The sequence below is a fragment of the Anopheles coluzzii genome, chromosome 3, assembly GCF_943734685.1.
Source record: "Anopheles coluzzii chromosome 3, AcolN3, whole genome shotgun sequence".
Classification (NCBI taxonomy): Eukaryota; Metazoa; Arthropoda; class Insecta; order Diptera; family Culicidae; genus Anopheles; species Anopheles coluzzii.
This window is the reverse complement of record NC_064671.1, coordinates 56,374,866-56,390,356: the sequence shown is the minus strand read 5'-3', so window position 1 is coordinate 56,390,356 and position 15,491 is coordinate 56,374,866. Positions and strand designations below refer to the sequence as shown.

At 32.9% G+C, this 15,491-nt stretch overlaps 1 protein-coding gene across 4 annotated transcripts in view; it reads right to left on the bottom strand.

Annotated features, from left to right (window-relative positions):
• Positions 1-15,491, bottom strand: part of LOC120956139 (pleckstrin homology domain-containing family G member 5) — a 100,577-nt gene that overhangs the window by 12,754 nt on the left and 72,332 nt on the right. For 3 of the 4 annotated variants that reach the window (XR_007452651.1, XM_049609655.1, XM_049609656.1), the window contains 7 exons: positions 11,932-12,021; positions 8,725-9,192; positions 6,667-6,758; positions 3,947-4,038; positions 3,582-3,865; positions 3,316-3,478; positions 3,081-3,175 (listed from right to left, as the gene is read on the bottom strand). Coding sequence is in view for 3 of the 4 variants with exons in the window: in XM_049609655.1 (XP_049465612.1) it covers positions 3,081-3,175; positions 3,316-3,478; positions 3,582-3,865; positions 3,947-4,038; positions 6,667-6,758; positions 8,725-9,192; positions 11,932-12,021 (1,284 nt within the window). In the remaining variant the exon portion in view is untranslated. The remainder of the gene's footprint in view (positions 1-3,080; positions 3,176-3,315; positions 3,479-3,581; positions 3,866-3,946; positions 4,039-6,666; positions 6,759-8,724; positions 9,193-11,931; positions 12,022-15,491) is intronic. The other variant, XM_049609657.1, reaches the window with a different exon arrangement.

Here is a 15,491-nt window from a genome sequence, read left to right as displayed (position 1 = left end):
TTATATGTTTTGAGCTTTTGAGTTTTTTAACTATCAAAAGCTTCAACAATTAGATCAAGGTATGATCGAATTGTTGAAGCTTTTGATAGTTGATTGATTAAAAATAATTGACATTATTCCGTAATTTTGCTGTTCGATTTGCTGCCCGCTAGTCCATTCGACTGTCGTTGGAACACCGTGATCAAGCTGATTGTCTCAATAAAGCTTCCATTTTCTCAAAGAAAAGAAACGAACTTATCTGATTCCTCATAAAATTACTGGATCCAGACCTACATACGGGAAATTTGACATTGAGTTCAACCTTTATGATTGGTCCGTTAATCCATATAACGATATTGATAGTTGCAAAAGTTGTTCAGTAATTTGCATACAAATATTGTCTTATCATTTTTTTAAATAAAAATTGTTTCTTTAATACAATTTACAATATAGGTACAGGTTTTACAAATAACATTTAAGAATATCTTCATCGATCACAGCATTGTTGTTTCCAACAATGTGGATGATGTAATTTGCAAACAAACGTAATATGGGAATCCTCTTACTTATGCTAGTGTGTATTAAAATAGGTAAGAGGAAGGAAGTTATGATCGTGGTTTAGAACGATGGCTTCTATAGCCTACATTAATATGCTCCAAGCACTAGATACCCTTGAGCATAGGGCAAACATGTGTTCCGGGAGCATAATGAGCAGGCACGATTCATCCTTACGAGCAGTAGTCCGTGCGGCACCTTGTTGTGAACCAACAAGTACAGCATCGACCGTTAGTGTGACGATAATTTGAAGCTAGTGACGGTTTTCCAGATCCAGCGCCAATCAGTGTCCATCTTTTAAAATCAGGGAAATCCTTTCGCGGGCCGGATTGAATGTTGCGGCGGGCCGTTTTTGGCCCGCGGACCGGATTTTGCCTGGCAAGTCATTCCGGCGTTGTAAAGCGCCTATCATAACTATATGGACAGTCTTTTTATCGTTTTGCAATTTACTTAAAATTACTACAAGGTTGAAAGATCACGTCGTTGCCATCAAATTTTCTCGCTAAAGCATCAATTTTTGACAGTGCACATAAAGTACTCTAACGCATCTATTGTTGTCTGTAAGCCATACACTCTTGTAGGAATCATGATAATTTCACAAGGTATTTGAGCAGATTTTGACAATTTTACAGCACATAAACAATTCAACAAAGAGCCGAAAAAGACATAATAGGAGCAAAACCTTAATAATTCTATAACAACAGCAATATAAAGAATTCAAAAACCAATTTGAGAAAAAAATATTATGAAATTTTATAAATAATATTGCCATTGTTTACACTTATATCTAATGTATACTTATAACAACTAATATCAAATGATTTTAGGACCATATTGGCCAATATTGGCATGCTACGTGGTCATTTTGATATGAAATGAAGACTGTCCGACTTTCAGTGGACCGCATACATTTCATACCTTTTATCCCAGTTATGCACAGTGCTCCAATATTTTAAAAGATATGAAGTGAATTATGAATTGTACAAAATACTTTTTCACATGTTAATATACATTTTTTTTAAATTTCAAAATTATTTTTACATGACTTATGACAAAAAAAAGAACTTCGGGGTGTACCATAACGATAACGTCACTTCCAAAAATTATTATCTTTTATAATAACTGTAAATAGCGGCCATGGGCCGGTCTCGTCAACTCGTACGACTTTACAACAATCCCGTTATGGGTTCAAGCCCCGAATGTACCGAACCCCTAGACATAAGACTGACTATCTTGCTATAGTTGTTGTGCCAAAGAAGAAAAATAAATAGCAGTCAAAAAGAACATCGATGGTGAAGGGAGGAAAAAAAATAAGATTATGATTACATTATTTAACTATGCATGTAACAATAGCAAACATTTGGATACTGCTAAAAAGTCGTTGTTGAGGATTTTCTATCGCTTTTGTTTGATCGGATCAGTTTTGAACCGCTATTCATTAAATTGATAAGGTTTTCATGACATTTTAAAATAATTGTTTCAAAATATTTTAACATACTTAGGTTTGTATTTTCAAAACAATCATTTACTACAAACAAATTTTGTTAGAAAATGTTAAAATATTAAAAAAAATATTTTTTTGATATTATCCTTATAAAACTCATAAAACCTAACAAAAATAATAAAAACACTTTTAAAATCGTTTACAAAATGTATTTTTGTAAAACTTCCTAAAATGTGTTATTTGTATTTTTGGACTTTTTTAAATGCATTAGTTAGTTTTAAAATCCTATTTTTGAGCTATCTTTATAGTAATGGTATGACTCTAAATTCCTCTTTTTGTAATAAGTGATGAACAATGGTCTTAACATTTTCAAAAATTACACAATTGCGAAAAACGACTGTCCATATAGCTATGGGCGCTGTTTGTATAAAGCTTGCAAAATGTGATTTAATGTCGTTAGTCATTTTTCAAATTGTTTAATTATTATTACACAAAAATAGGGTTTAAGGCCGAACTATAGCAGTAAAAACACTTCGAAAAGGAAATGCATTGCTATACGTATAGTGTACATGAGGTAGGGTATGTAATTATTTGATTGATTTTTCTGTTGTATTTTGCGGAATGTAATTTTATGAAACAATTTTTCCTTTTTCTTACATAGAAAAAAAATTTTGATGATTAACCATTATCAAAGATAACGTGCAGTGAGCGTTATTGTTTGCAGGATCTCGGATTTAATTTATGCTGGTACCCTTGCAGGATTATGCAAAAGAAATTTAACCACAACACCTGCTACCAGCAGAAATATGGGGCAATAAAACTTAAACCTATTCATTTGCTTGTAGTCTTCGCGAAACCTTCCTTTCGACCAGAGGCCAACAGTTTTCTCAAGCGATCCATTTGGGGAGTTTTGGGAAACTACTGCGTGAGCGTTTATCCTTATCAGAATCCCTTATTGGATGGCATAAAGAATCTTATCTCATACTAATGTACCCAAAATTCCACAGTGATCTAGTGGACCAAGGAAATAAATTTGGAGGATGGGTTCAACTTACTTAATCCCACAACCTTTTTCGCACAAAAAAAAAATCCCTGTACTTACATCTGTTACCGTTTGCAGAGCAAGAATGTAGTATACTTCGGTCGTCACCAGCTCCCAGATGGCGGATTGAATTTTTGTTTCCGCCTCACTCATCCCTTAGCACAGTAACCAGAATAAGCAATCATAACGTTAAGAGAAAAAAAAAAACAAACAAATCAGATAAATATGATTTTGCATTTAGATGCTGTAGTAGGAAACGTTAAAAACCTGAATTTGCTTATATGTTTCGACTCACCAGCGCAATTGACGATATCCGTCCAACATTGAGGTAAGTTTCTAAGGCCAACTAAAGCGTCTACATACTCGGGGTTATTGAAATTGCTGGAGGAAGACGTCGATTTGGGAATTTCTTTGTTATAGCTGTCCAGCAGTTCGCAAAGCTTAGATTTTTGTGGTCCCTGTAAAAAACGAATCAAAAGTAGAATCAGAGAATCAGATAAAAATAGAAGAAAAAAAAAAGTTGGTTGTCATAAATTTACTGTTAATCAATTGATTGCCTACCTTCGATCCGAATGGTATTGTCCATTTTTGTTTCGATTGCTTTCCGGAAGCTGACGATGCTTTAGGGCTTTGGTCATAGTTGTCATCGGTGGAGGTGGATGTAAAGAGTTTACTGTTCGACGACATTATTGACGGTTGATTGCCCACTGAAGCTGCCTTTTGCAGTGTTAGATGCCCGCCAGTCCTCCGATTAGGCGCTCCATCACGTTCTGATACAATTAGCGTACGACCTGCCAAAGCCGAGATGTCCATGTTGGCATCGAGTGGTTCTGTGTACCGTAAGCCTAAGGATATCGTAATCATACCGAAATTATTACTTTTTTTTTGAAAATTTCAGAGAAAATTTAATATCCCATTAATGTTACCTGTTTCGTGCGGATTATTAAATCCATTATCGGTCACATAAATTTGGGAAAAACTCAAGCTCCGTCTAGAAAGTGAGGCACGTAAACATTCACTGTAAAATATAATGACAACAGCATAAGTAAATATTCATGAGTTTTTCATACTTTGCTGAAATTTTAAAAATGAATCCGCTTCTAAATGAAATGTTTCTAATAACTTTTATAAGTTCAAAAGAGAACGATTCCATTCCTTTGTTGACGAACCTACCCCGCGGTTATGCCGACTTAAAGACTTTCAGAATTTATAACTAATCCGCATTTGAGTAGTTTGTCTTTTTTATAGGAGTTAATTTGATGTATTTCTCACTTTTCATATTTCGTTATATTTGCTACAATCGTATTCAGGGGATAGTTCTGAATCTTTGATCTGTTAGTTAAGCTTGTTTAAGATTGATAAAACAGTTTTTTACTTTACATTTCACACAAAATATAGAGTCGAGTTTAATAACAAGTTTTTTTTTCTAAAACGATTGGGTCATTTCAATGAAGTGAACTATACGGGAGGTCACTTTAACTTATTTATTTGGGGGTGGGAGTGTCTCTTTTCTTTAACCAGCTGAGAATGTAATGATAAATCATGATAAACCGACTTATTCGAAATAACTAGGCAGTTCGAAATGAACACTGAGCTTCGTTAACCGCAGTGTATCAACCGGCAGCCTTAGGGTGCCAGGTTGGGACATTTTCGCCAAATTCTGCTAATATTTATCATACAAAAACAGTATTAAAATTTATTTTGTTTAAATTATTTACTTTATCTATTTGAATAATTTTAATTTAAGATATCCAGAATCTGAAGCATTGTTTGCAGAAGTGGCGCGTTTTAGTGGCGTTATTTTGTTCGGTTAATCTTTGATTATTTTCATTGATTTGTTCAGAAGATAACGGAACTTTTTATTAGACTTTATAATTTCCAAATCTATTTAACTAAGTCACACTACAGATGGGCGAGTACTTGCTTTATATTGAATCTGGTCCAGACATTCCAGTCGAGTGCTTTCGAAGCTACATTCCTGTTTATTCTTGAAAAAATTCTCCCTTAGAGTCGTTGGGATTTTATTTGCTTTTTGTTCTGCCACGTGGTACCATTTGCGTTTTATGTACTTGATGTTCACATTTAATTTGTACCATACGGTGTTATGAACTGCTTTTTGTTGCATACTGTTTTTTTACGTACATTTCATGACATGAGATTTCCTTGGAATCTTAGAGCTAATGTGCAATTTACAGAAAGTACACATTAAATCAGAATTAAAACATATGCTACTTTATTAACACATGTTACATGACACACAGCCATTACTTGATAATTCAAATAATTTTTTACAAAAAAAAAACCTAAAAAAACCATTTGGTACCTTTTTACAATTAGGGTGAATGTACTAATTTTGCCACAATTTGTAGTGGTACATACATGTCACCAAACATAACCATTATACCATTAACACAAAACATTGAGAAAAATTTCATTTCAATGGTGGTATGGTTCTTATAGTTGTCGTATTCTGTTGCTATAGAGGTAGTAGTAAAAAATCCGATTAATAGTTATTATTAAAGGAATCAAACTGAGCTTGTTTGATATGAATAGCTAGGATTTCGGTCATTATTACGAATTTCTTCGAACTTCAATCGTCAAAAATGTATTAGTTTGATTGACAAACAATAATGGCTGTAGCATTGTATAAAGACTGTAGTCAACACAACCCTGGAACTGTGTGCCTGATTTGACCTCGTTTTTTCATTCAACTGGTTATGTGAAATCCTATTAACATCCTCTCCTATTTTTTTTTCAAAATGATATGTTTTTGTTGATTTCATAACTTTAACCACTATAGGGACATTTTTTCTATTTTCTGTCCTATTTTTTCTGTCTATGGTACTATGGTAAAATGACCAATAATTGACAAAATATAGCCATTACACGATTGATTTTAGTACATCAATTAAATATCTTAATTATTGTTATTTCGTTTTAATTAAAAAAATTAAAACTAAATTAAAATTTTAGTTGTCATACTAGTAATTAAATAATAATGTTTAATGTTTTATATATTTTAGCTGGGTAGTTTTATTATTTTAATTAAAACTTTATTATAAAATCTATTTTATTTGATTAATCAAATGAAAAATTTAAATAATTTAAAATGTTTGTGAAGTAGTAAAATGTATGCCCCTTATTTACTATTCAGTGTAATATGCAATTGCTAAATTATTAGTATATGCTTAATTATTTGGTAAAGATAAGTCAACAAAGTAAAGTTGACAATGTTATTTTACACAAGCTATAAAATCATTGTTTCTTGGATACATTCTTTTTATTATAAGTTCGTATCTTTGAAAAGTCTATAGCCTTGACTACTTTTATAACGCTAGGCGTGTTCGATTCTCAACAGGACCGTACATCCCTAACAAAAACTGATTATGTGATTAAATGTTATGCATAAGTATACGTAAGCCTGCATAGACCGACACAACACTTAAACTATTTACGCCAAGAAAAGTAGAATAATAAATACAATCATTAACTTGTTAATTAATACAATCATTAGCTAAAGGTAACAAATTCATCAACCTTTCAAACATACATTCAACATACAAACAAATTTTCTGAATGAAATTCATATCTCATTGCACTTTCCTTATACGCGGAATCAAAGAGGACATACAGTTTGGATACTTACGCAAGTCGTACTCCTTTCGTAGCCGGTATTAGCACTCCTGGATCGTTTTGGTCGCTCTCAAAGCAAACAGAGAAATACTCGGAACTTGAAACCTATCATCAAATTTACGCGGCAGAATAATTCACCGTACCATGTAAATAATCATGTTAAGACAAGTTTCAAGTGCCATCAACCATGAAGCACGTGAAAGTGATATCGACACGTCCAGCCATTTCAGTAGCATCGGAGTATATTGAATTATCCATCGGATGTTGACAAACATTTCAGATTATTTTGTTGTGTGATGTGACATGGTAAAAGAAAAATGAGAAATTTATTTTTATTTGTATAAGTATTCAATGCAAAACATAATAATCAAAATAAGAGTTGTGACAGTGAATTTTCAGTAAAAAAAAGTATTTTTAAATAGATACTACAACAGCTGATAGTATAACTGTAAAATCTGGTATAACTGTGCATCTTTAAAATGATTTCCCGTCTGTAGAAACTTAAACCAAACCAATAGACCTTACTAAAAACGTAACAAAACCATGGTATGAAATTATTAACATAGGAAAAGAACATGATCTAATTAAATATTTTATTAAATATAAGAACACTAGAAAAGTTTAGAAATCTAGGTGTAATTTTAGGTAAAACAAAACATTAGAACATTTGTGAATACTTAATACTCTGGACTACTTACACTATTTTCAAATTACGAATAATGTTCAAAGCGTTACTTAATCTACAATTACTAATCATGACTGATTATATTTTAGAATCATACAAAAGAGAGACTTGAGTAAGGAGTTTTGACTTCATTTTTAACGACATATATCTTTGCCATAATTGTTATTGAAGCATACCAAAAAATGTTTAAAGTTTTTAAAGATTAGAATGAAACTCATGCAATAATTCTTCTTCTTCTTCTTTGGCTCAACAACCGTTGTCGGTCAAGGCCTGCCTTTACCTCTTGTGGGTTTGGTTTTCAGTGACTAATTGATTTCCCCCCATAGCAGGATAGTCAATCCTACGTATGGCGGCACGGTCTATTTGGGGCTTGAACCCATGACGGGCATGTTGTTAAGTCGTACGAGTTGACGACTGTACTACGAGACCGGCCCCATGCAATAATAGAAAGCATATATTTCAGTTATATTTTTTCATGTCTCGGTGGTATTCTTTCCAAGTTCATACCCAGCAGCAAATGCCGACTATCCTTCTTCTTCTTCATTTTCTTTGTCACAACAACCGTTGTCGGTCAAGGCCTGCCTGTACCAGTAATGGGCTTGGCTTTCAATGACTTATTCATTACCAAAGCAGGCTAGTCAGTCCTACGTATGGGGGTACGGTATATATTGGGCTTGAACCCATTACAGGCATGTTGTTAAATCATACCAGTTGTCTGTACCACGAGATCGCCCTCTTCGGTGGATAATTAATCTAGTAAGCCTGTATTAGGCTTTCATGACCAAGTCTGAACATGACCATTGTGTTGGAAAAGAAGAAGTTGACTACAAAATTATTATGAAATTAATGACTATTTTACTTCATCAAAATGATTGGACACTTCTATAACGTGGCCTGCTTATAGGATTTCTCTACATTGTCGACAATATGTCGAATGTACGTCCAAACAACATAATTAATTAAGGATCATTCGAAGTGTCATTGTTATTACTGAAATAATGCCATTGTTATTGCTTAAAAGTATTTTAAGCATTTGAATTATTTGCCTATGGTGATGAGCTGGCTAGAAAACTCTGTGTAATAATATTTATAATTAATAGAAGATATGATATAATATGATTATGAAATGATCCAAAATATTTAAATATAATGATATAAAAAAGGACGTACTACCATTTGATTGCTGTATGGGATTCAATCTGATTACAAAAAAATACGAATAAAAACTTCTTTCACGTATACAAAATGAGTTCACTAAAACCTTACATATTATGAAGATAATCCATGATTTAAAATATTAAGTAAACAAAAGGTTTAAAAAAATCCAAGAAATTCTTATTCCTGGAAATCCTTACATCCTCTACCACAAACACACAATGTACTCACTTGGCTGCGAGTGAGAACCGGCTTCTTGCGTTCCCGATGCAGAAAGGAGGAGGATTTCTTTTTGAGCGAAGATGTTGAGCTGGTTCCGCCTAGTTTAGTCGAATAGCCCAGCGCAGCCTTTACGCAGGAAGGTGACGAAAGCATGCAGCACGTTCCAGAACTCTGACATTCGTGAACTTTTTCTGTGCTGTTTTGTTTTTGAACGATTCTAGCGTCTACCTCGCTGACTGTGAAACTATTCCCCGCCTGGCGACGATGGGACCCCTCCCCATTGTCGTAGGCAGGATTAATGCATCCTCCATCACTGTTGCTGATGTCGATCAACGCACTGCCCGAGGTGACTGTTAGACAAACGTCTTTCGGGGATACGGCGTGAGTGGATGATCCACCCGACACGGTGTTGCCGCCATACCCAGCTGATCCACTCGCGGATGCAATCGAAGTGTTAGACGTATCGGAATTATCACTCTGTGCAATAGCAAGTGTAGTATTGATACCAAATGATATTGATAGTGATAGTGGATCGCCACAGCCAAATAGTGCAGAAAGTATCCAATAAGAAACGTATATGAGTTAAATTAACAAAATGAGCAAATCGAAAATTTTGTACAATAATACACAAATAAACAAAACCCATAACCAAACCAATTTGTGAGTTAAACACATAACGAGTACATTTCACATGTTTGTGTGCAAAGCCGAAACAATTTCAATAATGACAAAATTAATAACAAACAGAATGAACAAGAGAGAGATAGATAGTTAATGGAGAGAGCGAGTGATAAAAAGAGAAAGAGAGAGAAAGACAGAGAAGAGAAGAAGATTTACGTTGTGTTGATTTAGAGTATTATTTAATATTTTTTTAAATACTAAGTGTATGTTACATTTACATTTGATTTACTGTTTAATAAACATTCAACATTAAACGATATAAATTTAGAACGCCACCAGCTTCAACCTTTTACAATCGACAACTATCGTCACAATTTATGAAATACATTAGTAAATTTATTATAAGCCTTATTTGATGTTGTTTTATCTATTCAAATATCTATTTAATTTTTACAAATACAAATCTCTTTTTTAATTTAAAAGTAAGCCGGAAATATATATATATATATATATATATATATATATATATATATATATATATATATATATATATATATATATATATATATATATATATATATATATATATATATATATATTTCAAACCACTATGGGAAATTAAAGATTCAAGTGTTCTACTAATTAACAGCATCAATAAAAATAAAACTGTTATACTTTTAAACTGTTATTAAAAAACTGTTGTGGTTTTTTTTAAATTGTTTGTTTCATTTGTTCTAATATAACAAAAGAAAACAAAAAACATACATGCAACATTACAGTAGCCAAATGCAATTACGAATCTTCCTATATCACCATTGGGTGTCCGAACAGACATAACAGTAGTTTGAAAATAGTAGTATTTAAATGGCACTTTACGTGCCTGAAAGAATGTTGTCAATCAATTTACCAAGTAAGGATGCGCTATTAATGTGCTTTATTATCTTACTTTTACTAATACCAATTATGTTAATCTACCTTGCAGCTACGTGCAACTATCTTTTAATAAGTAGTCAAATACGCCTAGTAAATATAAGCTGTAGTGTGTATAAATTTAATTGAAATATATTTTCTGCAATACTTCCGTTAAATAAAAACTTTTATGTAGAAGAAATTGGATACACTATTCGTTGAATGCAGAGTCGAGTGAAGATTATTTTGATGTGATTTAACGTTCACAAGGGCCAGCTATCGCTACGAGCCTTCCAACGAAGAATGTCCTTGAATATCATTACTGATTAATGCGTGATTAGGCGAAGCTACACCATTGCATCCGGACACACCACATTGAACTTCCGAAGCGAAGTAAAGAATGGTAGAATAGATCCTAAGAAAGTGTGTGTAGTTTGGAAAATACTACAATACCTCTTCAATGCCAACCTTTGTGTGCGCTACGTTGTGGTTTTGTAACGTGTATGAAAGAAGGGCGATTTTATCTAGGTTGAAGAGTGTTTAAAAATAACTCATCACAATTCAATTAGGGGAAAGGACCATTTAACTTGCTCGTACAGTTAAAGCAAATACAAAGCAAAAAATGTAAACTTGTAATCGAATTATTCAAAAAATATACTTAAGAAAATGTTATGTTGGTTATATTTGCAGATATATATGTTTACTGGTAAAAATTAGTTACATGCAAGGTTCCGACAATAATAAAGGTCAGGCCTGCATTATTTGAATAAGTCTGTATAAGTCTGTAATAAGACACCAAAAACGAATTCTCGAAGAATTTTTGTATAAATTGTTTTATTAGCAAATTACTTTAAAATGCTAAAATTATGAAGGAATGTGATTACAACATACAAATATGTTTTACTTAACACTGCAAAGCAACTACTAAACACTCCCAGCTATAAACGCTCTTCGCAAAAGGGCATAATTTCATGATGTTAAGAGTGTGTCTATTCAAAACCGTTGACCACGCGACTACTGAATAATTAATATCTGAAAGAGAAAATGCTTGTTCACGTTAATGTATTATCATGGCAGAAGATGTGCCATTGGCACCAAATGTTATTGTGTCACAAAACACCCACGATGCGTTACGTCGAATCACATAGAGCTCAATTTATAGTTATACATTGCCAATAGCATACGATGTCTAAATATTATGGTCACGCAAGTATTGCTGGTGAATGTTATGTAAAATTGGTGTCAAACATTCTTTTGTATAAAAACCAATCAATTTTAGTAAAACGCGCGCGTGTGTGTTTGTGTGTGTGTCTTGGAAAGAACTTCCACATGTTTTCTAATTTTGAAATAAAAATTTGTTGGTAGAAAAACTTTTTTAAAAGTTTTTTTAATCTTAAAAAGATCTGCCATATTTGCAATATGATAAAGTACAAATCTATCTCGTCCTCAAAATTTTCTACTTGTCACTTTTGACATTAACAGAATAAAGCTTCATTTCAAACAAACAAACAAACAAATTCAGCTTTTTTATAAACATAGCACTACTATTTCGAGCTAATTTATTAGTTACATACATATAACATATTTTATAAGTATCGTTTTTAAACGAAAACATAATAATGACAACCTACATGAAAGAAATCTACTATACAAGTAAGACTGAGATCATTTTTTTTCTATACATACCTTCCTTACGTGAGGATCGTTTGTTATAATTGTTGGAGTCGTTGCCTGACGCTCGATTTCATCCAGGTGGGTAAGGCTCAAAGATTTCATCTGCCAGCACGACCAACCGACCAGCCAAGTTCCAGCACAAATGGCATGCACAGGATGGAATTCCAATGACAGATGAGAAGTAGTAGAGAGTGGGAGACATACAGGAAAAGAAAAAGAAAAACAAAAACAAACAAGAGACATTAGAGATAATGTAGATCATTCCCTACACTTTGCAAATATTTTCTGTAGTCATCAATCACTGGTTGGCGGCCTTTGCTCACACTTGCTTTGTTCGTTCACCTTGCGTTAGCATAAATTGCTTCAAAACGTAAATGTTTTGTGGAGCATCTGCCAAAATAAGTTGTGAAACTCCAAGTGTATACGCAATGAAGTTTTACAGGCTGGCAAGTTGGAATAGTAATTTTCATTAGTGCCAATCAAATTATATGATATTGGCCATTTATTGTCTGGCATTATTGCTCGAAAATTATATAGAGCTTTTGTGCAAATGTTTCTATTCAATATAAACGAGTATAAATGATACACCAAATTGCATGTAAAAATGTTAAATTACTTCATGATCCTGATTTAAACTGGTTTCAATGCATTTCAATATGCAAATGAAACAGTCAAGGCAGCTCTTCAACTTTTTTATGGATCATGTTGGCTGTTTCAACATTTGCAAATGGTATAAAAATGTCAAAGGGCAAACAGCAATCCCAAGACGGATGCTAATTGAGGCTCTCTAAAACATCTCTAAATGAGCAATCTTATCTTGTTTAAGGAAAACGAATTTCACAGCGGGAGGATCGTCGACTTTATCCCTATCATCTGTCACGAATGTAAAATGGAATGTTTGGGTTTTTCTTTTTCTTTGTCAGTTTAATGACAAAATGTTCAGCAAAAAAAAGTTTTCAGCGATGCGTACCAAACAAAGACCGGTCAAAAAAGTATTCGCTGCAGACGCAGCCATGCCTGTGATAATTACCGTAAAAAGTACGACAAGATGAAATACTATCATCATGAATGTAGCTGTTTTGCAAAAAAGAAACGACCATAAAATCATATGGAACCAAGGAGCTTGGTCACATAATGAATCATTGCAGTAAATAGTACAGGAATGCAATAACAAAAAAGTGATTTTAGTATTTTATAACATTAATGGCAGTATTCCATAATTAAAATAATAGAAATAATGAGTATTATTCGTGTTTGTAAATTGTTCAATGAAGTGGGTTGTGATCGAGTACTGCAGCGAGGTTCCGAATTTGATTACCATTTTAAATTAAACGAACTGTTCTCGCTGTCCAGTTTTCAGCATTATTTCAAAAGTCGGTGAAGCAAACATAATCGATTTCCGTAATTCTCAGCTGACGCAGAGCTATTATCAGCATGTTGCCGGAACAAATAACTAAATAGTCTAGATTTCTGTAGCGTTGGAAAACTGTGGAAAGAAAGAGATGCCAGTCTGAAGAAGCTGTCTGTTCCGAAATATTTGTGCTGCTTGTGCTGGAAGTCAACATTGGCATCCTCGCCGGAATGCTGAACCAGGAGCGTGAAGGGAACAAAGCAACGTAACGACGGATCAGATGTCCTGCCCGGAGGGCTCTGCAACAATTTATGGCAGCCGAGCGCCGTTTGACGACGAAAATGTGTTATTAATGAAATTCATTGTGATTTTCAACATTAAAATGCTTCGCCTTCTGTTAATCGTGCGATGAAATGTGGTACGGAAGCAACTGAACCAGGAAGAATGTGAAAAGAGAACTCATTCGAATATGGCCACGGGTAGTCGTTTCAAGAGTTTAGCAGGGACACCCTAAACGAAAGGTAAACGATGCGTAGAAACACAACGCCATCCGAAGAGGATGAAGCATTAGGAGTTCAACATCAGATCGGCTCAGTAAGGGAGCATGTTTCCAGAAATAAATTTAAATTGAAAAATGACAACCTTGCTCCGCGGGATGTCGAGAACTGAGAAGTGGAAAATCATCCCAAAGAAAAGCCAGCGGTAAGCGATGAGTAAATATAATTCTAGATGTACCGTTCAATAAGAAAAGCGTATTGCTCGTTCGAAGTGAAATAATAATGTACGTAGCGCAAAGAGATACCATTTGTGGGAGCTTATGTTGAGATGTACGCTCAGATGTGTTTCGTAGATGTGTAGTTGTAAGTACAGCTAGTAAGAATATGTGTGTTGCTAAATGTGTTATACTTGTGCATGTAACAAATATTACAACAGCACATTACAACGCCAAGCACACGCCTATGGTATGCATGAAATAAATAATAATATGGTACAAAGTTTATTTCGTTATTATTATATTATATTTCGTTATTATTATATTGTTATTCTGAAAAAAATACAATGATAAAACTATGTTAGCATAATTGTAATTATAAAAATAATATGGAAATAGCAGTAAATAATTTGCTACCAAAACTGATGATAATAATTAGCATCCGTCTTGGGATTGCTGTTTACCCTTTAATTCGTTACTGGTTGTTATAAATGTTGTAAACTATTTTCAATATGTATATATATATATATATATATATATATATATATATATATATATATATATATATATATATATATATATATATATATAGATATATATATATATAACTATATATACAGTACACCTGACTTTTATATATTACTACGTAGTTAGTCGTATTTGTATTTTAGTTATTCAAGAACAAAGAGATTTACCGGGTTAGCTAGTGTATAATAACAAAAAACTAGAAATGGGGACGCATGGTACTTTATTTATGATGGCACGGAAAGTCAGGTTTAAAAACCACATGTAAACCAATCACCTGTTTCATCTGTGTTTCATCTTCACAATTTGGTCACGATGCGATTAGCATACAAGTAGTATCTCCGTTTCATCATTTCTACACGTCACAACATTTGCAAAACTCGATTAATAGTAACTTATATATAAATTGACGTCCGGTATTTGTTCACTTCTTTTTCTTCCTTTCCACCGGATCAGTCCATGCTACCAGAGGACAGTTACAATTCGACTTTCTGCGAGAGGACTGTTGGTAATCGATCCCGTTCAGCCTTGTAGGATCCGTCGCATGTACTGAATAAACCCTGGGAGCAACCAGTGCATTTTAATTTCGACTTTGGGAAATAAATATATATATATATATATATATATATATATATATATATATATATATATATATATATATATATATATATATATATATATATATATATATATATATATATATATATATATATATATATATATATATATATATATATATATATATATATATATATATATATATATATATATATATACACGATCGTATATATATATATATATATATATATATATATATATATATATATATATATATATATATATATATATATATACGATGTAACAGACAGGTACAATTGAGTGGCGTAGCAATGAATACTTGCTTGCTTCACTTTAGATAGGTTAATCATCATTTAAATGTTAAAACGCAACAACCTAGCGATCTAATATGATGCGAGTTGACAT